At 42.2% G+C, this 27,619-nt stretch overlaps 1 protein-coding gene across 1 annotated transcript; it reads right to left on the minus strand.

The window, feature by feature from the left end:
* Window positions 1-10,337: 10,337 nt before the first annotated feature.
* Window positions 10,338-26,898, minus strand: LOC131973029 (uncharacterized). The gene is made up of 4 exons (XM_059334866.1): window positions 26,890-26,898; window positions 24,845-26,489; window positions 17,618-18,520; window positions 10,338-10,749 (listed from the first exon to the last, which is right to left on the minus strand). The coding sequence occupies exons 1-4, from the start codon at window positions 26,896-26,898 to the stop codon at window positions 10,514-10,516; spliced, it is 2,793 nt and encodes a 930-aa protein (XP_059190849.1). The 3' UTR covers window positions 10,338-10,513.
* Window positions 26,899-27,619: the final 721 nt, after the last annotated feature.

Here is a 27,619-nt window from a genome sequence, read left to right on the forward strand (position 1 = left end):
CATTTTATAATAGTATTGTGCTCCAATGCTATTATAGAACTAAGTACATTTACTCAAGTAGTGTTTAACCCTTAATAGGGCACTCATTGAAATACTTGCAAATTCCAAATTTCAACCCTAGAGAATATTGGAGGATATTACATACTGCCAGAATGTGTAAAAAAAACAACAACATACGGACCCGGGGGAGGGGGATATTTTGAGAAATAAATTGTGAGAAAAAAATGTGCAGATTTATGAGATTTAAAGTGGTGAATCTGTGAGAAAAAAGTTGCTTTTTTCCCACTTTTTTCTCGTAAATCTGTCACTTTTTTTCGCGCAGATTTGACACTTTAAATCTCTTGAATCTGTGATTTTTTTCTTGTAGATCTGCCACTTTAATCTAGTAAATTTGCAACTTATATTATTCTTACTTGTGTATATACACTTACACTTAAATACATTTCAGAGGTAAATATTGTACTTTTTATAGTATATAGTTTTCTACAGTGACAAGTTACATTGCAGATTTAGGTTTTTCATAAAAAGCATTGTCTCAATCTTCAACATATTATGGATTTTTATGGATTTAACAGCAATGATTCAGAAAAAAGAAAAACTATATATATGATATGACATCATAGATATATGTATAATAATTTAGCAGAGAGACGGGCCATTCTACTGCATAAGGAGTACTCTTACTTTTGATACTTTAGGTACAGTTTAGCTGTTTATACATTCTTTTACTTCAATAGAACTTGTAAAAGAGTATTCTCTAAATTGTACTACTGCTACTTTCACTAAAGTTTTCTCATCAGGTGAATTGTTTGAATTAACATGGTGATGTCGTTTTAAAGAAGAAACACAAGCAATCAGACAATCAGAAAGATTTGTAACAAACCAAGGTTACCTCCAGACTTATTTGGAAGCGGAAACCAAAAACTGTAAATTACCACTCACACTGTGTTAAACATCCGGTACAGATCACAGAGGGATTTTCTGCTGCAGCCTTGAACAACTGTAGTTACAATAGTTGTGTTATGCACACAGTTTTCCTGTGAAGTTACTGATTTACTGACATCTCGGGTGCTCTCACTTTCAGTTTCACCTCCTAGGAAGTGCTGTAGAATCTGACTAAACTTCTGATTTTTGTCTGACTACTTGCTCTGGCCTGTTTCTTGCTCTGGCACTTATACGCTCAAATTGTAGCCCAGACACATGTTCCTTTAAGGACAGTCATATGTAGGTGGTCTTCCCGTAAATGATCAACTGGTTTTATTGTTTTTGTGCGTGACCACTTGCACGCCTCCAATAGCTAGTGTCAGAAAATGCCTAAATATAGTCCTGATGTCTGACTCGTGACAGTGTGATACATTCTCACTGGCATTTGCTTCACAGCAAACAAAAATATTTCCATTGAATTGCAGCTGAAACAAAAGAAAACAATTGTGATCTAGTTGAATCTGATTGAGCAAACAAATCATGTTTTAGAGAAAAGACTAGCTGAATTGCATTTGAATGCTGGTATTGTACTCCATGTTTTCCTCTGCCACACATCTTCATAGTATTCTGCCTAATCCTCTTTTCCACAGTCTAGGCTGAAAAAGGCCTTTCACTCCGTGGCCTAAGGGACATGAATAATTGTTGATACAGAGGCTGTTTCATAAACTCCTAACACTGTAATCGCACTCTGACAGATGTAGGCCTACTACATATAATCGCACACACACAGACACACATACAGATTTTAACCCCCCGTCTTTCTTTTCCCAGTGACTCATTGCTCATATCAGCATAATGACCGCAGACTGATCCAGCCCACAGGGGCAGAGGGTTGGAGCAACACTGGGTTCTGAATAAACAATGAATGACGTGCAAAGAGGGGCTGGATGTGGTCGTAAACTAGTCTGCATTTCACAACGTAAAAGGATACTCATAGTCCGCAGACACTGGCCATACTGCACTGATTTAAAAACAGCAGTTGATTGAAGACTCATCTGATTCCAGAGAAAAAACATTTAGTCTTTCACAAGAAGGGCCTTCAGTTGTAGACAGCATCCGTCACATCTCCTGGAACTTCAAATTTTCTGTTATTGCAGCAGGATCATGAAATGAATGACATTTGACCAAATGCAGAACAATAGCTTGCAACCTAACCTTTTGTCCCTCGCTAAGTGGCAGTATCCTGGTATAGATTCCTGCGACGATGAAGCATGAATAGTAATTGTTTACCTGCAGTTGGTACAATGTCAACAGACTAATCCATCACATGCACCCTGTCTACTTATTTATAGACAAGGGGAATAAATCAAGCGAGTGGATGAAAGTTGAAAAGACAAACACAAGGACACAAATAGGAGTCCCATAGATAATCATTTAAACATTTTTAATCAAGACGTCAGCACCGGGAAAGATGAATGAAGCATCCATCTATCTGTAATTAAACTTGTGTATCATCATAATGTAGATATAATGTGATAAACAGCCTGACGGTGATATACTGATACTAATAGTGCAGTGAGTGATTCAAGCTTCATCATCGCTCGAGGTTTGCATTGTGAGACTGAAGGTAAATAATTCGAGCTATATTGGCATTATGGGTTTATGCTGTGAAACTTCGCGCTGAAGGATACACACTACTGTTTATCTTAGGTTTAATTTAGTGCGGCAGAGTGGTTGATTTTAATCATCAACATAAAATTAACTTTCTGATGAAGCAAACAGATACTATAAATATGATGAACAGTAATAACTAGGATTCACCACTGTCAATAAAGCCTTAAAGGGACAGTTCGCCCCAAATATCCAAAATGCAGATTTTTCCTCTTATCTATAGTGCTGTTTATCAATCTGGACTTTTCTTGTGAGAGTTTCCAAGTGTTGAAGATGTAGAGATGTCTACCTTTTCTCAAATATAATTAAACAAGGTGGCACTTGGCTCCAAAGTGCCCAAAAAATAATAATTTGTGTAGGAACACGGTCGACCATAAAGTTGGAATAATTTGGTTTTCAGACACAATCCTCTGTTAACTGTGGTTTCATTTTCATTGTGATATGTTTGGAAGAGGTTGATTAATAAAGTTTTTAGAAGATTTATACTTTATCTGTCAAGAATAAATCATTGTCACAATCATTTCATGAAACTGCTCACAATAAGGTGTGTGGATTCAAGAGAAGGCCTGCATCTCTACCTCCAAGATCTCTAGCCCTCTGCAACTCACACCAAAACAATCTAGAGGAATAAAAAGCACAACAGAAAAAAAATATATGTGTATTTTTATTTTGGGGTGAAGAGTTCCTTTAACCCATTTAGGCCTAAAACGCCTGGAAAAAAATACCTGTAAAACCTCTGGGCGATTTTGAAAGAACACCCTAAAACCTGAAGTTTTTCTGGAAATTCAAAAGAAGTGTCAACGCCTCCTAAATAATAGATTTTTCAGCCTCTGTAGCAGATAGAAATGGAATTCAAAAAGTATTTGAGAGCTTATAGCTGTTATATCTGAGCTCCCTCCGCTATAGTCGTCTTCTGACATGATTTCAGTTCTGGAAAATGTTGCATTGCGACACTCCCACATGTATTCTGATGCATTTCATTGGCCTAGAGACCGAAAATAGGTGGAAAAAACTACAAATACTACAAAACGACGTCGGCGCTTTCCCGGATTTAATGGTAGAATAACGCAAGAGCGCCCCTGGTTTTAATGGTAGAAATGCTGTAATGCTTTCCCGGCTAAAAAGGGTTAATTCTTTTTTTTAAAACATCAGCAAAATATAAAATTTGAAATAATGAAATATCTGGCCCATGTCTTTTATTTCTGTGTTTATATTGATCTGACTGCATTATGTGATAAGTGGGAATCACAGCCCAGTGGGCAGCAAAAAGTGTTTTACTTTTTAACTTTTTTTTTTATCCTGTGACGAAGCATTGTGACGTTAAAAGCCACGTAGGTCTGCTATTTTAAGAATTTAGCACCAACCAACCCAGGATATTTGACTTGGAGACCAGTGTCTCATTGTTGTAAGTTACCTACCTATCATTAGCCAAGTTGTGTTGCAGTCATCATGTTTGCAACATGTTTATTATGGCTGTGGTTGCCACACGCAACAGAAGCCTTTTTCATACAATGAAATCTCAATGAATCTCTGCTGTTAACAATGGCATCCCATGTCTGTGAATTCATCTGAGATTGGGGAATGAAGTGGGAGAAAATGGTAGTGCCATGTAACAGAGCAGCAGCAGTATGTGTACAATAAGCAATGGTAGCATTGAGTGAATTCAAAATAATGACGCTGTAGGGATTTTACGTGTTTCTGATGATATGGTCCACTTCCTTGGTCCCCCCATTATGCCTCTGGCATCTTCAAACTGAACAAAGATGGGTCTGAAAGGGGCTAATGAGAATGGATTGCAGTGGTTCATAAAAGAAACTTTCATAATAAACATATTTGTGGTTAAAAAATGTTAAGATTCAGTGTATCAGTTGTTTGCAGAAACATAAAATATCATTTATTCTGGCGACTGGTTTGCGGAATCAACACTTCACCGGAAGAATTGTCCATGAATACTTGTCCAAATTCAGCAGAAAACATGTGAAAATGTGCTTGCAACATGTTTATCTTGTGATCCCTCCTTCAGCAGTAATGCTTTCACTTCTCACGAACCAGACGGCTATCCATCATGTACTGGTAAAATTCCCCCTCATTTGTTTATTCACCAGAGATAAGGAAACACTGTGAGTACTTAGGAGGAAATCACATCAACGTTTTTCCACATGAGTATCATTTGGAAATGTTAGAGAAGTCTCGGTGTCACTCTTTCTGCGTCTCCCACACACTTTGGGATGTGCTGTCAGTAGGTGTTCTCTCCAATGTCTTTTTCATCAAATTCAAGGAACAGGAGACAGTACAACACCTTCAGACACTCAGACATGCAGTATGACGGCCGGAGAAGGAATGCAAAGAGACAGGAAAACAAAAAAAACACTGTTGATCTCGGCCAAGTGTGTTTCCTTCACGGCGAGATAGTGCAGATTTAAGCTGATGGGCCTGATTCTATTGGCTCCAAAAAACTCCTGGTACAATACTAACTTTCAATGTCATTGGATTTGTCTGTGTGTTAGGAGAAGGACGGGGTTGGGGATAGAGTTGGGGGGGTGGGGTGGGGGGTGGGGTGCGGAGATTACAGTGAATGTCACCCTACCTCCTCTCTCAATCATCCACTTTCAATCCATTGCCGTCCCGGGGTTTGCGAGACAGCTTGGCGATGATGCCAGTAAAATGGGATCAATAGCATAGGGAAAAACGGACCAGACAATCTCTTACCCCCTTGAACTTCTGTACCCGTGATTGATTTGTCCCCTGCCACAGCAGAGGAGACATTAGAGACAAGGAACATGTGTGTGGCTGCACATGTGTGTGTGTGCGTATGTGTGCACCTGCGTACGTGTGTTGAAAGCATGTTTTTGTAAAAGTGGGATGTCTACACGCATGTGTGTGTGCTCAGTGATTGATGATCTAAAGCGCACACACATCATCAGCAAGGCATTTGCGAGGTGTGTGAGTCAGGAGCTGTCATCCCCCTCAGTCTCCCCAAGCAGAGGCCTCGGCTGCTGATTTATAGTAAATCATTAAAATCTGCTTATTATTGCAGCAGCTCATCACCCCCTCCCCCCACCACCACCGCCCACCTCTCTCCCCTCAGTCCCCATAACTGGCCCCTCCCCCACCAAAAACTTGCCACGCCACTGCAGAGACACACACACACACACACACACACCCAACAGAGGAGATTCTCTGACCAGCTCAGCGACACTAACTTATACACACAGAGTGATGGTCAGCAGGTTCTGGCACATTAAATCCATTTCTAACGCGTGTTTGAAAATAAATATACCAGATGTCTTGTTTCATAAACATCGGCTGAGGAAGCCAATAAGAGAATCTGGCCGTGTTCCTGAACAACAGCTGGAGCAGAGTGGAAGTATCTATCCACAAAAAAAGGGATGAAGAAACTTTCTTATGGGCACTCATGCTCACATGTGCATAAACACACACACACACACACACACACACACCTGCACACCTCTACTGTCTTCTGTCTATGAAACTGAAAATGTGATGTGACTTGAACAATGACAGGTGTGTTTGTCAAGGATGTGGCTGTCACTTCAAATCAATGGACGGGCGCATCTTCCCAGGGAGACTTTCCACTTCTTAGGGTTTGACTGGTTGCACTGCGCTTCACTGCAGGCTGGAGAACAGTAAGTTGTCAAAGTGGCATTCAGGGAGCCTCGCTTAGGTGTCATCAGAAGAGGAAAAAGAAATCAAAAAGTAGCTTATTTGAGCTTTTATTTCATCAGGAGCACTGTGTATAGGTTCCAATGGCCATTATATACTGACTCATGTGGCGCAAAAAAAAGGAAATCATTATCTGGGCGTCTATCCATCTGAAGATCGTTAGCATGAACAAATCTGAGAATCACTGTTTTAGAGGCGTACTATTCAAGCAAGTTGTGCAGGGCACAGAATAAAATGATGATAATCATTTCCACTGAATAACTCAAGTGAGAATCACAGCTTGTCTATTGTCGCTTTGCGGTGCGTGGTTTGTCAAATGCTTTTCAATTACAGCCTTTAACTTGAGGCACTATCACATCCCCATGAAGTGATTTTAATGGAGTTTGGTGCAATTGTTTGTTATGCGAGACAGGTCTTTTCAGCGGAAAACGAAAAGAGCGAGAAAGAAAGAGAGAGGAAGAGAGGAGGCTTAAAACTCAAATGAACTTTGGGCGATAACACGACACGAGCGGCTGAGCAGGGGAGTAGCTATGGGCTTAAATCTAGTCACTTCCTGTCAGTGGTATTTAACTAAACATGTGTATTGTAGGATATGAGGGGGGTTGCTCTCCTACACGTACGGCTAAAACTCAAAACATGGGGTGCTGGCATCTGATTTGGCAGATACAGCATTTCTGGGGCCTGATTGCTGTCTCCAACACCCCCAATCAGTCTGTCCTGTCCCACTTTTACTCTTCCAAGCCTCGCTCTCTCCCCTCTTTTTCTGCCTCCCTGCCTGACACGTACAGTGTAACAGCCTCCTCTCCATTCTGTCTCTAAAGCTCCTGGATCCTCGGAGCACAGGTGCAGGACTGCGGGGCTACAGCCCACAGGCCCTGGATGCTGAAACAGGAGAGGCGAGCCGGCACACATGCAGAATTACAACGCCTCCATTTCTCACACTGACATAATCCCCATGTTTTATTTGTCCCCTTGTAATTCTTTTTATATCTTGGGCTTATGTTCTTTGGCATCCATTCAATCCCAGCCTCGGGACACAGGGCTCTACCAGGCCCATATGTGTGCCTTGCTCCAGTTAACGCATATTAGTTCCTTTGTAACTGTGACTAAACTGGCACATCTCAGCTGGGAGATGCGCCGGCTTTGACTGACAGCCCATGTCTGGATCCTGTACTTTGAGTCTCACGCAGACTTGTCAAACACGGGCCCTGTCAAAGCATCCCTCACTCTGCTGTCAAGCACAGGAACCACGGAGAGCTGCAGATGGTTCACAGCTCTGACCACATGGCTGTGAATTACCCTACACTTCTATATGAGTGTGTATGTGTGTGTGTGTGCGAAGTAGAGAATGAATATTATCTCACACTCCACTGTTCGTCAGTGCTACTTTTACTGAAGCTGAGTCTCGGAAGCATGTTGCTGGCATGTTCCTTCTTCTCCTCAGTCGAGAAAATCCTATGGGGAAAAACTAAGTGAAACATTTTTCATGCTTGCATTTTGGCAAGATTGCCTGCGAGAGAGAAGGAGAAAAAAAAGGGAGACTTGTATGCCCTGATCAGATCAGTCACTAAAATTACATCGAGAAAGCTTTTCCAATAACAGCTTGATATTAGGACTTCAGCGCTGTGTTGATGTATGTTGTCGGCGGAGAAAATCTGTTAAGTCTGTGCCATGTGATGCCAACAGTCTTAAATATTGTTTTCACAACTGTGCAAGCTAATTACCTTTAATTTTTCATCTGTGCTCCAAGGGTTGTAAGAGACTGTGATTAGTGATTCATTACTTCTCATTACCTGGCCTGTCAAACTGTTTCCTTTACTTATTCAGGCTGATTAGCTGAACATGGCCCGCCTCTCTTTATGAGGCAGAGAAAGAGACCTCAAACATGGTCTGCAGATAAGCTACTGTAAATAGTGATCATGATGAGGAGGATAATGATGAGGAGCAGGAAGAAAAAAGGGGGGGAAAGCAGAAAAAACGATGATTACGGTGATCGTTTTCATGATAGGAAAAAAAGGAAAAGAGAGCAAGGCCAAAATTATATTTGTCGCGAATTAGCATGCTTCAAAACATCAACATTTCACTTAACATCAATTGAAGATGACTTTGAAACCCCCATGCCGGCAGTCAGACATATGTCTGTCTTTTCTCCAGAGAAGGGTTATTTATATGTGTCAGAGAATGGGGATTGATTTACTGCAGGTAAACAGGATGTCTTTCTCAGCAAAAGGTCAAGGTGAACCAAAGCTTAGGAAGATAAAATACATGAATTTGGCATCCGTGTATATCACTTGTCTGTCAAGCCAATCAGGCTGTGAAGGCATGACAGAACCTGATGACATGCAAACTGCCTTTTTAGAAAAAGGAATCACACAAGGGGTTAAAACGTAAAACAAAACATGAGGAGCAATAAAGAAAAACAGGGCTGTACGCTAAAAAGATGAGCGCTTACAAGGAGTATGACATTGACTATGCTTGTGAGACGTTAACTAAAACATTCATCACTGTTAGGAGTAATTAACAAACTTCCGCGGCATTAATTAAAGGGCAATGCTTTAAGGGAAACTGCGCTTAATTAGGAGGTTTGACAGGATGAGGCCTTAGGGATGATCCATATCCAGAGGGCTGTTGGAGGGGTACAAGTGACAGGATTTCCGCAATGCTGTGAGTTTTTGGAGCATTTCCCCCCAATCGCTACAAAACTCTGTGCCCTTGGTCCAAGATGGTCCAGCCTGGCTTGGCATGGCTCTGAAATACTATTGACAGGTATGACAGGTCTCCGATTAGCCAGTCAGCTGAAGGCCCAGACCTTGTCACCTGTCAGGCAGTGAGATGAAGGGTGAGTGAGCAGAGGAGGAAGAAGGCGGGGAGAGAAATTTAAGGAGAAAAGAGAAAGGATTGGTGACAGTGGCATATATAGCGCTGACGGGGTACACACAAATACAAGAAGCAGCTTTAAAAACCACATGTATATCAGGCCTGAGTCACCTGCAGAAGTGTTTGTGAAGCACTCCATTACAAAAAACCAGAGGGTTTGAGGATGACAAATGTGTACCCAAAGAATCTGTGATTGGATCGGGGATTAAGGGGCTGGCGTGTCTCTGAAGGGAAACAGTCAGGAGACGGACAGACAGAGAGAAAGAGATGGAAGGGGGACAGTAAACGAATGTCAGACTGCCCAGGCACGGAGACAGAGTGGCAGAGTGGGTGGGCTTTGACAGACACATCTCACACAGGCTGACAGCTCCGTCAATAGCCCCAGGATGGCCACCCTGATTGACAGCTAGCAGGTGGCGCATGAATGGAGTTGTCAGGCCGGCTGTCAGTCAAAGTCACATCGCTGTGGCTACAAGGGCCCGGCTGAACAGGCACACAGCTGCCCAAGGTGATCTCTGGGTGTACAGGCAGACTTTTGGCACGGGAGGCTGAGGCAGCTCAGATCATGCTAATATTACCATACATGGCAGTAGCAGCATACAATAGCTATGTTGATTGGACCTATTTCATACTAGTGGGCAGATCTGGTATTAACACACATGGGTGGTTCCACTCAATTTACGAAAAAAAGTAGGGGAAAAAAAGGATTTGAATGTACTATCAATGCATCTCTGCAGTTTTTCCATTTCCTTGGTTCCTCTTAATTGAGCATTGTTCCAGCACGAGGGCATGAAGCATAGGAGTTAATGGGCAATAATTATATGTGAGAGAGGCTTTCTCCCTGGAGTGGAATCCAGAACAAATGGAAGCTCCGATGTGCAACATTCTACTTCATTACATCTGCCGCGATTAAAGCCCGAACATCTGGCACCATATCCTGACAGATAGACAAGACTTCTGGACTGGAAGGGAAATCGAGCGATATTTACAAAAATGTAACACAGGGTATTTACTGGATGAAAGAACAAGTGCTTTGGGCAGGCACGGTACATTCTCCCTATCAGACAAGTGTTGAACTGATAGATGCATGTAAACACAAGTAAATCGTTTGGACACTTTTGACAAAATGAACGGCACTAAATAGCCTCGCTACACTTTCACATCACAATGGACTTTATTATTATTATAGGCAGCTTCTTTGCTACAGATAAATACATACTGTGGCTCTTCAAGTAAACACTGGAATGTACATCAAGGTTGGTTGTTAACTTTTTTTTTTTTCAATCATCCTAACCAATTTGAGGTGAAGCTAAAACAATAATCATAACTGTCTGTATCTGCTGTTGCCATGACAACATCAAGTCCCACAGAGTGATGTCATGCCAATCTGGTCTCTTCCTGGTGCACGATTATCTCCCGTGATGCTCTGAGGCAATCTGGAGGCCCTTTGGGGCGTGTGTGAGCGTCGGAGGCGGCGGTCTGGGTAGAGGCTGTTGTCGAAGGGTTTGCGGTGGACACAGAGGACGTGGGTCTTTAGGTTGCCCTTCTGGGAGGCGCTGTAGGGGCAGTATCGGCACTGGAATGGCTTCCGAGCTGGGAGACACACAGAAGGGAGACAGAGAGACAGACTTAAAGGGACAGTTCAGATTTGTTGAAGTGAGCTTGTATCAGGTCCTAAGCCATAGGACGTCCCCAGTTTGGACAGACAGGAAACAGTACAGTGATTGTTTAGTTTGTTTGTGTTATTGTGTGACTTTGTGAATCTGAATCTGAAAAACACCAAAGTCACACAATAACACAACAACCTACATGATTAACCTACATTTTATTTCTATTTCCCCGTTTTAATTGACTGTTTTTACTGTTTTCAATTGTGTCTTGCTGTTTTTAATGTGTATGTAAAGCACTTTGAATTACCTTGTGTTGAATTGTGCTATACAAATAAACTTGCCTTGCCTTGCCTTGATCAAGGCAGTGGTAGACCAGCAACTCCCTAGTTATGTGCGGTAAAATTACTGTTTTTGTCTGGTGGCTTTGACAAGAGTATAGATATCGGCTTCAGTTTTATGTTGGAAAAGGCTATCCGATGGCAAGGTAAAGGGATGAGTACAATTAAACTTATATTGAATTTTTATGGCTACAATAGTTTTGCTGCTGCAGCGGTACATTGCTTAGCTTATGTGCTATGCTGCTGCTCCTTTAAACTGGTGGTTAAAAAAACACACTATCCCTTTAATACTAATTCAGAAACTCAAAGCTTGTCTCAGCTGACCACTGTGGGACAGAACTCAAAACAAACCTGAACAACTCTGGCTCAAAACAAAACTAGACTGAATGTCTCGTACAACAGGTTTCTGTTCATGAAAGAGCTTTGTGAAAATGAGCAGGATGAGATTGAGGTCTGTGAAAATGTATGTTTATAATTCAAGATATTAAATATCATTTTGGACATGTAATTTTCCCAGTATTGAAGACCAGATGTTGGCAGGTGAGAAGTTAAACTTTGAAATACCAGAATCAGAAATAAAACCACACATGTACACTGATGTTTTTATGGTGCTCAAACACATTTCTTCTTAGTTATAGTGTGCTAAAGTCACTGTGGTTTTGTAGAAAAATGTCAAAATAAAATAACAGACTGAAACTATGACGTTGATGTGGCCTCATAATAACAATTTGCACTTTCTAACACTCCGACTTTGCCAACACTGTGACACTTCATGGGCTGACAGGTTTTTATATAAAAGCCAGCAAGTTCTAATTCATTGTAACATATTTCCTGCTCACAACACAAACACAGCCACACACGTACACGTGCACACACACACACACACACACACACACACACACACACACAGACAAATAAACATGCACACAAGTGTTGAGTTGAGGAATGACAGACGTCTGCAGCTGGGAGGCAAGGCATGCCAAAACTTCCTGTCTGTCCCCCTCTTTAGCGCCCGCTACATAACTCCACTACAAACACTGTGAGCCTACATGACACAGCACAGAGTGTACCTTTAAGATACAAACAACAAAGCAAACCGTTAATAGCTTCCAGAAGTTTATCTGACCTCAATAAAAACCAGTATGACACCAAAGCCCAAAGGTGTAGCTAAGATCAAAACAAAAACTGTGCTGGATGACTCATTTACCTGTCTACCTAGACAGCCATGTGTCCTTGTTCACTGCTGTGCTATTTTTGAGATGTTACCTCATATAATGACTTTCTCTTTTCCCCTCTGTCTAACGCTTTAATGTGTTTTTCTGTGATTCATGGTTACAGTAAACCATTATGTGCTGATGTCATTTGACATCGCTTCCCAAAAACTGAGGGCTGTCTCAGCCTTTTCACCCCACCCTCGCCTCTTCCTCTCTATCATGCTCCTCATCAGAGCCGAGACAGCTGTACGCAGCTGAACACTCGCTTTCACATCTACATAAAAAAGGTGTTTTTGGGGGGAAAAGTGGGAAAACTCACAGACGGTGTGAGCAATAAAAGGTAATGCTCCATCTGTTGGTGTATAATAACCTGATGGCCGTAAAGGACACACACACACACACACACACACACACACAGGCTTTCACACACCAGTCAGAGAGAGGATAAGGCCTGACACATCTGAATATCATCAGGATGGCACAGAGGGCTGTGTGTGAGTGTGTGAGTGTGTGTGTGTGAGTGTGTGTGTGTGAGAGAGAGAGAGAGAGAGAGAGAGAGAGAGAGAGAGTAGACTTATTGAGGGAAGGAGGGGGAGCTGTCTGGGAGGCACAATACTAAAAGAAAAGCTTTTTTAAAAATCCAGGTACAGAACAGTTTGTGGTTTTAAACTCCACCTGCGTGACTTCAACTTTTCAAGTGGGAAAACAGGAAATAGGCGTGTAGTTGTTTTTTTTAAATGTAATTCTGTGCATCTGTTTTTTTCACTTATTAAGTTTCTGTCTTAAAAAAAAATAAGCTTGTGTGGGAAGTAAAAAATCTAGACTCCAAATTATGTATAAAGAACGTCCACAGAAGGACGAGACCTGGGCGGTTTGATGGGTCAAACAAAGCACAGGACTTTGACTCAGGAGACTGCTGTTCATAGGAAACCAGAAGTCATTATTGAGTTATTTTGATGAACTCGCATAACTACCATAAGTATGTCAAATTCTATGTCACACAGGCCTACTTATGTACACAAGTTGAGTGATGTACTTATTTGAACCCAAACCAAAATGATCTTTTTCTAGACTTAACAGAGTAGTTTTGTTGCGTCTTCCTAACAACTGTGAACATTATCCACATGTTCAAAATTACGTTAAGGTGTGTTGAGGGGCGCCAATTTAGGAAACACTCCTGTGAGTTTTTGAGAAATCGTTAGAGAAATCTAATTTTCCCGAATTTTACACATCCACCCTAAGACTGAGCAGATTTCCCTCAATCTTGTTAAAATCTTGTAAATTCACTCAAACGATGTGAACAATCCTGTAGCCCATTACACTTTCATAAAGTCAGTTAATAATCAGCCGAAAGGTCTCGCATCTACATCAGTCGCTTGTTGCCCTGCTTGTCTCACCACCCACCCCCCGCCCAGCCTCTATCGCCTTTCTTTCTCTCCCTCCTCGTCTCCCTGGGTCTGCTGTTCTTTCTTCCCTCCCACCAGAGGAGAGGGGAGGTCCAAGAGAGGGCAACCTCCAAATAAGTTCCATTAATCACAGGCCACAGTCTAATGTAACTAATATTTTACAATTAGAGGAGACAGCAGTGGGCTTGGAGCCATCCATCTCTTCACCACATGATCCTCCATTCATGGGCTGCTCGAGCCACAGTTTCAGACAAGCCACACACACACACACACACATACATGTACACACACACGGATGCACAAATAGAGTGGACAGGAAATGATAGGGGTGGGATTGTGTGGTGCTGAGAGAAGGAGTGAAGGAAGAAAAACAGAATGAGTGATTCCTGACTTTGACTTTATATAATACTGACATTGGACTGTATTAAAGGACAGTCTTGGTTTATGGCCTTGTGTAATTTTTGCCATCATTTCCATCTGTTATGACAACATTATACTCACCAAAGTAATTGCTGAGATCGGGGAACACGGCAACATCACTATAACGAAGTCAGACAAGAAACACGGGAGGTCAGACAATCAGACAGATTTTAAACAAGCTAACAGTACAGCCAGATTGGCAAATCACACAACTATAGCATGTATGCTAGATCAGGGATGAGTCTATAAACTGTGATGAAGTTAACAATGGACATTTTTGGTAGTAATTCTATCATTCATATTATACTTTGTCTTCAGAGAGTGCTAAGCTAACCTTGGAATTTGTTTAAAAGCAGTATGATCATTTAACCACGTGTGTTTCTTGCCTCCTCAGTCTTTTTTTTTTTTTGCAAAGTCACTTAACCCGCCAAGAAAGAGTCCAGTATGTAACTCTCTGTGAAACCATAACGTTTCATCTTTACTCTTATGTTCCTCCAACACATTTTTTCCATCCAAATAGGCCCTAAGTTCTCTAGCGGTTAGGGTCTTTGGCCCTAATGAAAATCTGTCTATAATTTTTTGGAATATCACGCCATAATAGACAGACAAACAAACAAATAAATAGGCTGATTGTACACAGGGCTGATGAAACACAGACCCTGTTTTCAGGCTACGCTAACCATTTTCCTGACTGTAGCTTTATATCTAATGGACAAATATGAAAGTGATGTCTTCTCATCTTACTCTCAGCAACAATACATTTGCCTAATTGTCAAACTACACAAGTTTGTACTCATGCCATAAGTAGGGCTCTGACGGACCTCAGTATATTGTGGTACCACATACACAAATTGTGTCATTAGCACTACCTGTCATCCATAAACTTCTGGTCTGATATGTTTTATTCCTGCTTATTTTGTGTCAAAGTAAGGTAGGTTAGGTAGTAAGTTTTATGATGGTATCAAAAAATATCTTGACTAAATGCATATTTGCGAGAGTTTGTACACATGTATATGTTTGCCCCTGCACACATGTTTGTGTGTGTGTGTGTGTGTGTGTGTGTGTGTGTGTGTGTGTGTGTGTGTGTGCTTGTGAAGTGAGACTGTGTTGTGTGTCACAGGCTGAGATAATGACCATGATGACAGTGGCGGGGCCGACGGGGGCCAGAGGAGCTGAATGGTGACGGATGACACAGGGCTGAGCTCTGATGGCACACAGACAGTGAGTGATGACTGCACATCCTTCCCAGTGCTCCACCCTTCATTATCTCTATGGGGAGAAGCACGGCACAAAGGCAGGCCGCGCTGCCCTTTCGCTGCCCTCAAACGACATCTGCTCATGGAGACAGCCGCACTACCGCTCCTCTTTCACCTCGCTGTCGCTCCATCTATCTCCATCTATGGTGATCTTTCTCACTCCTTTTCTCTCTCCTTTTTCTCTCGCTCTCTGTCACCCTCTCCGCGGAGGGTATACAGAGGTCAGACAATGAGATAATGACTCACCCCTTTCAACCTTTCAAATCAGGGCCTTTTCTTTCCCTCTGTCCTCTGTTGTTCTTTCATTCTTAATCCTTTCTTTATCGATCTTCTCATATTCACTTGTTCTCATAGGTCTGAGAGGCCTGATCTGACATCGCAGCTGGTTTAGTTATCTAGTTAACTAGTTTAAACGTAGATAATACCCTAAACCTCAAGGCATCCGTGGCGCCACATGGCTGCGCTCTCAAAAATAGTTGTCCTTATTGTGCCTGTGAAAAATTAAAGCGTGCCACAATACCTGGAAATATTTAGAGGCTTTGCAACAGCTGAACTGTTAGAATGGTGAATGTTGCCATCTAGTGGTTTAATCGAAGCATCACAGAGATGAGAGTGTCTGTTTAAAAACACAAGGGAGGGCTCAGTGAGACTAATGAGCATGCAGACAGGTTCAACCAGAGGTCACCATCTGGCCAATTACCACTGCTGGCACATTGGAGCCGACCTGAACTGTCATCACAAACACATCACTCCATGTCCAAACTGCCCGGCAATATGTCACCATGCCACTCGACGTGCCATACAGTATGGAGAGGATGGGGGCAACAGGAGACAGCCCCATGACAAAGCCACCTGGTCAGCACTGCAGACAGGACAGGCTGCCAGGCCACCTGCTTAGTTCAGTTTTAGAGGACACTCAGTGGCCTCTCAATGTCAGTTACTCATCTCGATGTCCAGTTTGACTGACAGGTGTTTATTGCGTCTATGACATCTAGCTCCTTGGGGGAGAGGGAAATATGTTGAGGATCAGCAAACAAAAAAGGCAACGGATGCTTGAAATAACTCCAAGCAGAAAACAAATACATTGATCAGATTGCTGAGAGAGTCATAGTTTAATATGCCAGATTTGAGGGATAAAAAATGTTTTAATAATGACAATTGTTTTTATTCTAAGGGATTTTAAATATGTGGTTTGCTAAAAGTTGGCTAGAAGAAAAGCTTTTTTCCTTTTTTGTGTGATTCAAACTGCATTTTAAAAACAATAAAAGCAAGAAAGGAACACAAACAGCGTGTTGGCCGTGACAGGAGTTGAAGGAGAGGGCTGCTTTTCGGCACATTATAATAACCATCTGTACAATCAAATAGAAAACTACATCTTGCTGTTAGAATCATAAAGAAAGGAAACAGATGTTAATCCCTAATGGAGTTGACAGGCACTTTCCTGTCTTTCACATGAACATATTGAGTTTCTGAATAAGAGGGGGATCAGAGGGAAGGTGTATCATGTTGCACTCATAATACATGCATATCAAAGACCCCAGCTGTTGGATTCCCTCTCTTGAGAGACAGCATTATTAAATCTGCACTCAGCAAGCATATCACACCAGCACAAGAGCTTAAGCCTCTCCATCAGTGGGCTTCCATTGGCTTGGCTGATTTGTAACCTATCACACAAGGAGATTATATCATCCTTTAAAGTGTAGGGGTAATCAGTGACACACACCTGTGTCTTCTTTAGCCCTGTATTTGAGATCAGAGATAAGATCAGAGGAAGGGAGAGAAAAAAGTGCTATAAGTATAAAGGAAGTGTGTTGTTTGTAATTGGCATGATTTATTCACACACTCACACTCGCTCTTCACACTTCCTCTGTCAGGTGATGAGGGTGTAGATACTGCCAAAAAGTTTTTTTGCATTTCGACAGCAGCATCCTTGTGGCTGACAATGTCACACATGCTAGTCAGCCACTTATATTTAGAATTAAGTTAACCTATTTTAATATTGTAATATGGCCATCTGCAGTGGTCTATCACATGAAGATGGGGTGGTGCAAAGCATCTGAAAGGAGATAACAAAATGAAAGAGAAAGGAAAATGAAAGGACTGGTCTTTGTCCACTAGGTGGCAATAGATACTTTCAAATCTGACAGCAGCCCTCGCTACATCTTGATAACAGTGACAGCTGCATTTAACATACATAATGTATAAGCTGATGCTCACCTGATGCAACATCTTTCTCCCCGTCGTTCAGACTGGCTTTGTGTGTGCCGCCCAGGTTCCCCTGGGATCTGAGGAAGGAGAGCAGGCCGCCCTGGTGCTGGAGCTGATCAGCCTGTCCTGGAGTCAAGTTCTCCAGAGAGGAGATGGGAGACTCAGCCACAGCTCTGCCCCAAGGTCCCGGCCTGTCGTGTTTCTTCTCACCCGGACCCTGGAAATCAGCCTGTCCCTGCTCCTCTGGCTCGAGGATATTATTTTTCAGCATCTTCCACTTGGCAGCATCATCATTTTCGTCCTCCCTCCCTTGCTCGGATTTCTCAAATTCACCTTCACCATCGTGACCTGTGGAGCAGGCATTCTGGGCGTTCATCTCTTCTTTTGTTCCCTGCACCAAAAGGTCACACTGATATGCAGGTTTCACACCGAGTTCAGCATTAGAGTAACTTTGTAGCCGGCGGGTAACGGAGGAGGAGAGTCCATTACTAAAAACACCAGACATCTGTACCAGGACAGCTGGAGACATGCCTGACTGAGACATGACAGACTCTGGCCTCACAGACAAATCTAAAGGCTCATACTGGGACTTCCTGGTTTGAGCAGATAAAGAGCCGTCTACACCTGCTTCTTTGTCGGTGAGGTCGGGCTGCTTGTTGATGAGCAGGGCGTTTTCACTGTGGCTCTCCAGACCAAGGTAGTGGGCCGGGCTCCAGTCTTCCCTGGATCTTGGTCTGAGCTTGGGGTTGGGGTTGGGGCTGGAGCTGCTGCTGCTGGTGGGCTGCAGTGGAGAAGAAAGATCCCTGCTGTTCTGCCAGTGGGGGAAGTGGTAGCGATCCAGATGGAAGCCGAGGGAGGCTGTCTGTGCTGCGGTGTAGTCACTGGAGAGCGGACACCTGTAGACTTTCTCACCTAATAAAGACAATAACACCAAAGACATAATACAATCGAAATCAAATTAGGAAACTATGTGTATATGAAGCATACAGAGCATTCTGTTCTGGGAAACGTATGTACCAACAACCGATGTCTAAACATGAAAAATGTTGCAATCCCACACCAGGCTGAGTTGAATGATTTAAGCGCTGCCCTGCAGTAAATCAAGCTTGTAATCAGCTTTCAGCTCCAGTGATCCATCATTTTACAGTATGGACGCCACCACCATGTGCAATAAATACACCCAAAGATGTTAACACCAAACAAGATTCTTCCAGAAATAATAAACAGTCAAATTCAAAGCAACTAGAACAAGGCAGATGTCGCAGACAAGAACCTCATTCCATCAAAACCAGTAAGTGGGTTCCCCAGTCAAGAATAACGAAGTCCAACATGTGAGCGGTTCTGATTAACCGCACCATGTACTGTAGCGGAGTTTATTTTTGCTTCATACTTGAAAAATGGCGTGTTGGAGCCATAATTCAAAAAGTACAAAGTGTATTATTGTGGAGAATGACAAAGGGTAATTTTTCTCCTTTTAGCCAGTGAAAAATATCCATCTGGAAACAAGATTTGATCGTGCTCACCATAACTTTTAATTAAAGGTAATTTAAATGTCTTCTTCCCTCTGTTTACCTACAGTTTAATCATTATAGCGACCACAGAAACTCCCTCCAGGGTTAAACACACTCCCTGTGACCATTTTGAGTTAGTGATTGTCTGAGACCTCAGCCTTGCACTGTCTTTAAACAGCCCAGCTGTTTCGCTGCCATTCCAATTACAGTAAAAGTCATCCGACGCCATTAAGCCACAAATATTGGCAGTTTATTGCCCAACACTCTCCTGGCATTTGAAGGTCAGGTCATACATTATACTGTGTCTTTTAGGGATGCGTCTGGGATAGGGAGATAAACCCACCACCATTAATTTAATTCTATGCATATTGATGCCTTATTGTTCTTCTTTAATGGACTAATATCTGAGTTACAACAGTGATTCATCCCCGCCAGAGAAATATCAATTTCATACACCTCAAGATCTGACCCTGAGGTAATTCTCTGAGGTAAATCTAAATCTAATGATCTGTAGTTGTTACTTTACTTTGTTTCCAACTTTAATAGAAAATTCACCTTTGTGAGGTGAATGGAAGTAAAAGGAGAGCTTTTTTTTTACTATTTAAAACGTACGCAACCATAAAATAATACCCACGTATTACCTAAATAGAGCTGAGCATAATGAAATTGAAAAATCGCTGCTGAAATGGCAAATCCGTGCCCCTTAAGTGCAGGCAGTCACCCCTGTTTGTACTGTGTGTGTTGGTGTGTGTGTGTGTGTGTGTGTGTGTGTATGTGTGTGTGTCTACAGTGTGTACAGTATGTTTGATTTAATGTCTGCATACATTGAACGTGCGTGTCAACGTGTGTGGGCGTGCAAGAGCGGGAAAGAGACTTCAACAGTGCCACACCCTTGTCTCCAGTAACAGACAAAAAAAATCCAAACAGCTTAATGGAACTCTTTCAGACACGCCATATATCTCAATTATTCTGTGGTTTAAATTACGATGACATTACCGGCCAGCTCCAAATGCAGAAAACACATATATCTGACCTCATCTTTCAGCATGGACCTTCCTAAACCCATTTGCCAGCCTACATGAGAGCTGTAAAACAATACAAAGAATGAAGAGTCTGCCTTTTTTCCCCCCCTCTTCCTTTGGATGGGTGCCATCTTTGTGATTGCCTGGTTCATGCTAACTTAATCAGTTTAAGATTTACTTACACTGCCGAGGCTCACATTATGTGAGGGGAGTAATTTTAGAGCTTAGATTTATCAACCAAAACTCCAATTACTGCATCATTACAAACCCCAGCCTCTCTCACCTAACACAGAGCATCTAATGAAGTGATGCGTATGAGTTATCCGCCCTTACTGGATGTGCAAGGCGGAGGAAAAAGGTAAATAAATAAATAAATGCCTCAAGTGAGCCGTGTCTATGGAAAAAGCATGCAGCTGGGCTTGGACGAGTGATTCATTTCATATGGAAATAGGCTTTAAGATTTACAACCATACATCACCGTCAATGCAATCACAGGCTCCCATACTATATGCTTACATAGGCATTTGGCAGTTATATTGTAGATATCAAAGTCTATATACAGTGAGGTTTTGGCTCTTTTCTATATATGCAATCAAGCACCTGAAATGCAAAGCAGAGATACATGGTGGCTGGTTTGGTTTAAGATGAAACAGAGTGAGAGAGAGAGAGAGTCACACACAAGACTGGTGAGAAAAACAGGGGCACCAGATGTTCTTTGATGTTTATAATAGCATATATTATTAATATTAATTAGACCACATAGTCAATGACGCATTTGGGACGTTTCCAAGTCAATTAAGCCAAATGGCATTCAGGAGACGGTGGAACAATATTTCAAGGCAGGTGTTCAGAACTCCCTGGGTAAATCTTTTTATCTGCATGCTAGGAAAACAAGCATTTTGAGCTTAATTTGAGCCTCATATCTGCAATAATAATTAAAAAGAGGATTAAAAGACAGAAGTGAGAGGGAGACTGAAAAGCCAACAGGTAATCAGTTTAGACAAACCAGTCAGACTGGAGTGTGATCTCCGAATAAGAGCTGAATTTGCTAAGCCAGACACAGGGCTGAGTTAAGATAAGGAGCCGTTTGGTTTAAAAGATGCTTTTGCTGTCAGCAATCACAAAGAATAGACTGATGTAACTGGAACAGGCAAATGAAAAGTGATACTCTGTACAGCAGCTTGCTTTATGTGTTTCTGCTCATGTTACCATTCACGGTTTTACAGACGCTTATCATTTCAGGCTCCTTTAGCTGTACAGTAAAAGAAGTGTAAAAGCAGCGAATAAGGGACAAAACACATGTAGGGACAACATCATTACATGGTGTCTGCTCGCTGACCTTGAGGTTAAGAGTATTGAATGGGACTAATTAATAACTGTCAGAGCATTTTATGTTTGTTAGGCATGTTTTTTATTCCGGGCTGGGATCTAACTGGTCCAATGTAGGTCAGAGGCCCGAAGCATGCACCCTTCATTAGTTTATCATTTTAAGAGGAGTCGTTAGTCTTAATCTCAGATTATAATTAAAGTCAAAGTGCATCTTCAAATCTGTCCTGATGAGATATTGAGAAGTAATTCGTAACACACGCCTTCTTTTGAAATCAAAGCCTGATTTCTAATTTAAGATGCTGGGTATTTGTAGTTAAAAATCTAAATCCAGCACTGTATCTGGATGTATTGAGCAAAGACGCCGTCTCTCACTCTGACAGCCATGACTGTACTATATTTGCTATCCATATTGAGAACATCAATAACTTCATGACCACCATAGGCTGACTATGAATAATGCAGCCAGTAATTCTGGACTAATCAATGTTCCTCAAGCTGAACATCTGGCAGTGGTAATTCTTCCTCAGCATCTCCGCTCTCCTGAATTAGAAAACACTCGCTCTCTCTCCCTCTCTCTTCCTCCACGTCCAACCATCGAGACAGACAGACTTGATCAGTTACAACCCCCCACCTCCGAAAAAACTTATCCCTGTTATTAAACCCTCATCAAGTGGTGCGTGTTCTCCATATGTGTAGGATTTACCTATCTGTCCCGCAGCAGACCTGTGTGTTGAGCCAGGGCCAGCAGCGTGTGATTGTGTTAATTAATCTGTCATTGTGAGCGCAGGGAGCAGCTGCAGAGGTCTCTGGGATATATTGTCAGAGCTAAACAATGCGGTGCTAAGCCCCCAGAGTGAGTCTACCATTACACAAGACTAAGAACAGAGAGGAGAGGAGGAGAGGGGGAGAGAGAGCCTGCCGGATCCATCATTGACTAAAGCAATGACGCCTGACCTTTACAATGAATTAGTTTCCATGCTTAATATTGACTGAAATTAGAGTCTGATACTGAATGTGCCATCCCAGAACTGTGCGCACTCAAATCCTCAGCTAGCCAGCTATCATAAATGTTTCTGGAAGTGACACCGTATGGTCTTGGAGATAGGGGAGAAGAGGGAAAGTAAAAACAACAGAGCTTGAATATGTTTCTTAAAGAGCAACCAGAGAGGGATTTGGCCATAAACGGCGAGCATTTACATGTAAATATGCAGATACCAGTATGTGTGTACAATATGGAAACAAAACATCTAATGAGATTAGACCTGATCCATTTATCTCTGCTATGCGGCCATCATTTAAGAGGATGCCGGATCCAATCCCACGAGAGCGCACCAGACTTGGACGCACATAACAGCAGCACTCCAGCGGAAAATAACCATAGTCGAAAAAGAAACAGAACAAAAGTTTGGATTTATTTTTCTTCTCTTAACAACGCTGTTATAGCAGTAATTTAGGCTCATGATAACATGTTAGCAGGATGCCATGACAAGAAAGGCATTTACCCAGAGAGCCGAATCATCCAAATCACCAGGTGGAACAGAAGACTATCAATAAAAATACCAGGTGGTAGATCAAATCATAAAAATCACTGGGTGGTATATATCAAATCATTAAAAACACCAGATGGCATGCATTAACATCTTGTGCCCCCGTAGGCAAGGGGTGGGGATGTGACGGATATAAAATAGAGGGTACTAATTATCCCTACAATTCAACATGATGCCATTATCTTTTAAAGGAAGACAAAGTCCTTGTGGATGACAGTAATATCCGTGGTGGTGTTGCTGACCCTGCGCTTCATGTCCACCTACACTAAGTGGGAAGAAAGATGAGGCCAGAGCTGTCATTTAGCCACTATATAGTTTTTATTTTATTTTAAAGACAACATATAGAAAAGATTGTGAGATGCAGAAATGGGATCCTTTGTTGTGATATTCTAAGCTGATTGAATTGTTGTAATAAAGTCTGTCTGTAGCTCTTTCAACTCACCTTATATCATCTCTTAGAAAAGAGACATTTAAAAAAAAAAAATTGATCAATGAGTTGAAATTTACGGTTTTGGACAATGTTTGAAATGAAACCGAATTTCACTTTAACTTGGCTAATTACAGTAAAAAATTGCCAGGCTCTCATTATTTAATATTTTTTATTTATTTTCACAAAAGAGGAGTTTGGTAAACCTTTTGTTTATCGTTTATCTTGTTAGAATAAAAACTAAAAATATTTGACTAACTTTTTTGTAGTTAAAAAATAGTAATACAATCCAGGTGAAGACCTCTCTTTCCTGTTCACTTTTGTACCGTTACTTAAAGGCTAAATGCCCCAAAAATTTAAATAAAGTAAAAAATAAAAAGATTGGGGGTTAAGATTTATGTTGGGGGAAACACATATTTGACCCAACACCTTCTCTGGTATGGCGAGTGCAACTGGTCATGTGACACATCAGGTTGGAGCAGTTCATAAAAAAAATGACATTAATAAATTTTGTTATTTAGTTAATTTTTGCAACCCTGAATTTAGTTAAAAAAATTTAAATTGTTAACTATGAATGTGAGGTAGTTTATTTTAATCTGTGGGAACCATAGACTATATAAAGAATGGATAACATGTCTCCACTTCCTCCCACTGCACAAAAGTGAAGCCAAAATATCCTGGATATGGCAGCTGCCATCTTATCGTTGGTTTGTTGGTGATGTCATTTGAAGCCAGAGTCAGCACAGTAGTGACAAAAATTGGAGCGACGGCATGATTTCCAGCCCGAACCAATCAGAGTGCAAGCAAGCTGTCAATCATGATGTGACACGCCCATTTTATAACATCAAATTACTATTAAAAACCAAACATTTGAACATACATCAGCTTAATGAGAACTAGCTACAATAACAGAAATCATCTTTGTGAAAAATCTAATTGATATGTTGTTTGTAGTCTGGATCAACCTCTGACATGAAGGACATGGGGTTTATCACCTGTACAGCAGCCAGCCACCAGGGGGTGATCAAGCTGTTTTGGCTTCACTTATAAAGCTGTCAGGTCGTCCATCTATATATACAATCTGTAATGTACTACACTGAAATTTAAGCTAGCTTTTGCTTCATAAATACTGGATTCTACTTTTTTTTACAATGCACCTGGATTGTCATTTATTACAACCTGATAACATCATCAGGGTTATTATTGTCAAACTTTGAAAAGCTCCCTCTGGAGCAACAAAAGACATTATCGTGCTATCCTCACAGGTGGTGTAGTATTGTAATGTAGCTTAAACTTAACTGAAATATGATCAAATATGTCACATCATTCATTTAATTGCCTCGTTAACAAGATCCTAAAATAAACTTAGAAAGAAAATGAGCTTTCCTTGACTGAATTACCTGTAGCTGGAGAAGAAGACTGTGGTCGATGGTCGAGCCCGCTGCCAGAGTGGGAGCTCCCCGTCTCCGTGATGATCTCGTGACGACTCACGCTGCCTGGGCTACCGGGTCGGCTGATGGTCTTGGTGTCTGGGTCGCTGAGACACACTTTCCCATCATTGACAGGGAGACATCTCTCAGGTAGGTAGGAGGAGCACTGCTGCTGGTCTTTAGGACTGAACATTTGCTGTTCAACAGGCAGCCCTGGGGTCATGATCTGCCAGCCTGGGTAGCTGCTGCTGCTGCTGCTGTTGTTGAGTGTATCTCTGTTAGACATGATTTTCTGCAGGTATTCCATGCTAGTGGAGCTCAGTGGAGGGTGGAGATTGTTTAAACCCAGTAAAGAGGAGCTATCTGCATCTGTCAAAGGGCCGGGACCCGAGGAAATCATCCTCCCTAACATCTCCCTAACCTTCATATCAACGCCTGCTGTGGCAAGTATCTGGTTATAATCTTGATGGTCCCTCTCGGCCGTGAGGAACCGGTTGTGAATGCGGGTGATGTACTGTGAGTAGAGGTTGCTCTGGTGGTCCTGTGTCAGGTTATTCATGTTAACAGAGGTGTCATGCTCAGCGGGGAGATTATGCTTAGCAGCCAGCTTGTTGAGGTGGACTTTCATGTGGTTCTTGAGAAACCAGGGTTCTTTGAAACGCCGGCCACAGATTTGACAGCAGTGCTCAAAAGAGTCCTTGTGTTTCCTCATGTGACCCTTCAGGAACCAGGCCTGGCTGAAGGTCTGGCCACACACCTCGCAGGGGAACTCGCCAGCGGGCTTTTTCTTGTCGCTGGTGCCCATCGCAGGCCTCTGCCCAGCGCCGTTATCAGCAGTTATATGCGTCGTCTCAACGTGCCCAATGAGCTCCTCCTCCTGTGAGGCGGCGAACTCGCACAGGGTGCATTTATAGGGTTTATGTAGGATCCGGATGTGGCGTTCAAGCTCCTGCTGCTTCCTGAACTTTCCCTTACAGAATGAGCAGCGGAAGCCGGTGGGTTGCGGCTGGATGGGATCATCCTGGATGGCAGTCACCTCAGGGGATGTGGATGTGTGTGGCTGGCTCTCTGCAGCAGCAGATAAGAATGTAGGTTGTGTTGGGACAGTTTGTAACAGTTGGGGCTTTTGAAGTTGGTTTATATTCAATGCTTGGCTAACATGGCCACCTCGAGTCTGCCTGTCCCTTAGTATCGCTCTTTCCTCAAGCTCATGCAGCAATCTGTTCTCCTCCCTAATTCGCCCGCGGCCTTTACCCATAATGCCTTGCTTGTGAGTGCGCAGGTGTATCTTCAGGTTGCCTTTTTGTGCAGCCCTGTGATCGCAGTAAGGGCACTTGAAGGGCTTCTCGCCAGTGTGTGTGCGCATATGAAGGGAAAGGATGCTGTTGAAGCGGAAGCGCTTCCCACACAATGGGCACGGGTACTTCCTGTTCTTGCGGCTGTCATCCTGGGTGGAATTTACCTGGGAGGCGATGCTTTGATTGGTGACTCTCAAGAACTGGGAAAGCTCTGCTCTCCCGTTCATGCTGCTGAGAATCCTTGCATCCATGATTTGATTGGCCAGAAGCGCCATCTGGCTCCTAATTGGGTGGATGGACGGGGTAATGAAGCTGTCCTTTCAGGGACTGGCTGATGTTACAGTACGGTGGTCAGGGGTGTCTGTGTGAGACGGTCGGAAGGTTAGCAGCGAGCTGTATGCTGACTGTATGCTGACTGTTTGCACTTATTCAGTTGAAACAGGATGTGGATTCATGCTGTTGTGATGAAATGTCTGTTTGTTGTAGCTCAGATCTGCAGAGAAAACAAAAGGAACATTAAGTGAATTCTAATTCTGCCAAAACAAATTATTCAAATACATTAATTTCAAGCTTGGAGAGCTCAAGAATTGGTGAGTATGATGTCAGTAGGGCCCTGTTCTGTCAAAAAAGTGTGTAAATATGTACTTTTGCAGCTGCTGTATAATGCCAGTGATGCACCACAAATAGGTCAGGAAATAGAGCAAAGTAGGTTCTGACTCTCGTCATCCTGTGTTAATGTATACCTGTGGTTTTAGATTATTGTTGGAGAATGTGAAAATGCTGATTAAGTATAACCACATAGGCTTCCTCAACAAATATCTCATCTTTACTAAAGGGTAAGGTGAAAATCTTTGTCTTGATCTCATTTTGTACTGACACAATACTAAGGCAGCACAAACATCAAAGACTCTCTGCTTCAACTTGGCCTTCCTTTGCATTTTCGCAAATCTGCGCTTAAAAAAAAAGATTAAAGTTAAGCTTTTTCAGCAGGTCTATTGCATATTTGAATAAAACCTTTACCAGGATAATTATGTCACAGGAGTACTAAGGGGAAATAAACAACTTGATGATGCAAAAATGCAAAGTTAAAGGAAGAAAATATCTAAATGGAAAGCTAAAATATGCTTCACTTCTCTACCCTTCTCAGCCAGCTTCCTATTTCTTTTTTTTTATTCAACTGCTGCAGCAAAACAAAGCTTCAAATTCACATTGCGCTACAATGGTAGAGGTCACATAAGCGAGCCCTGCACAGCTCTAGTGCAGCACCAAAGGGCACAGAACAAAGCCTGCACTGTCCACACTGAATTAACACAGGCTTACATCATCCTGGACTGCAACCTCAGTCAGTCATGAAAATGATGTACACAAAACCACACAGATAAAAAAACTGGCAGGCTGGCAGTTGGTGTGAGCAGCGTGTCTGCTCTGTGCTGCAGATCAGAAATCA

The sequence above is a fragment of the Centropristis striata genome, chromosome 6, assembly GCF_030273125.1.
Source record: "Centropristis striata isolate RG_2023a ecotype Rhode Island chromosome 6, C.striata_1.0, whole genome shotgun sequence".
NCBI lineage: Eukaryota > Metazoa > Chordata > Actinopteri > Perciformes > Serranidae > Centropristis > Centropristis striata.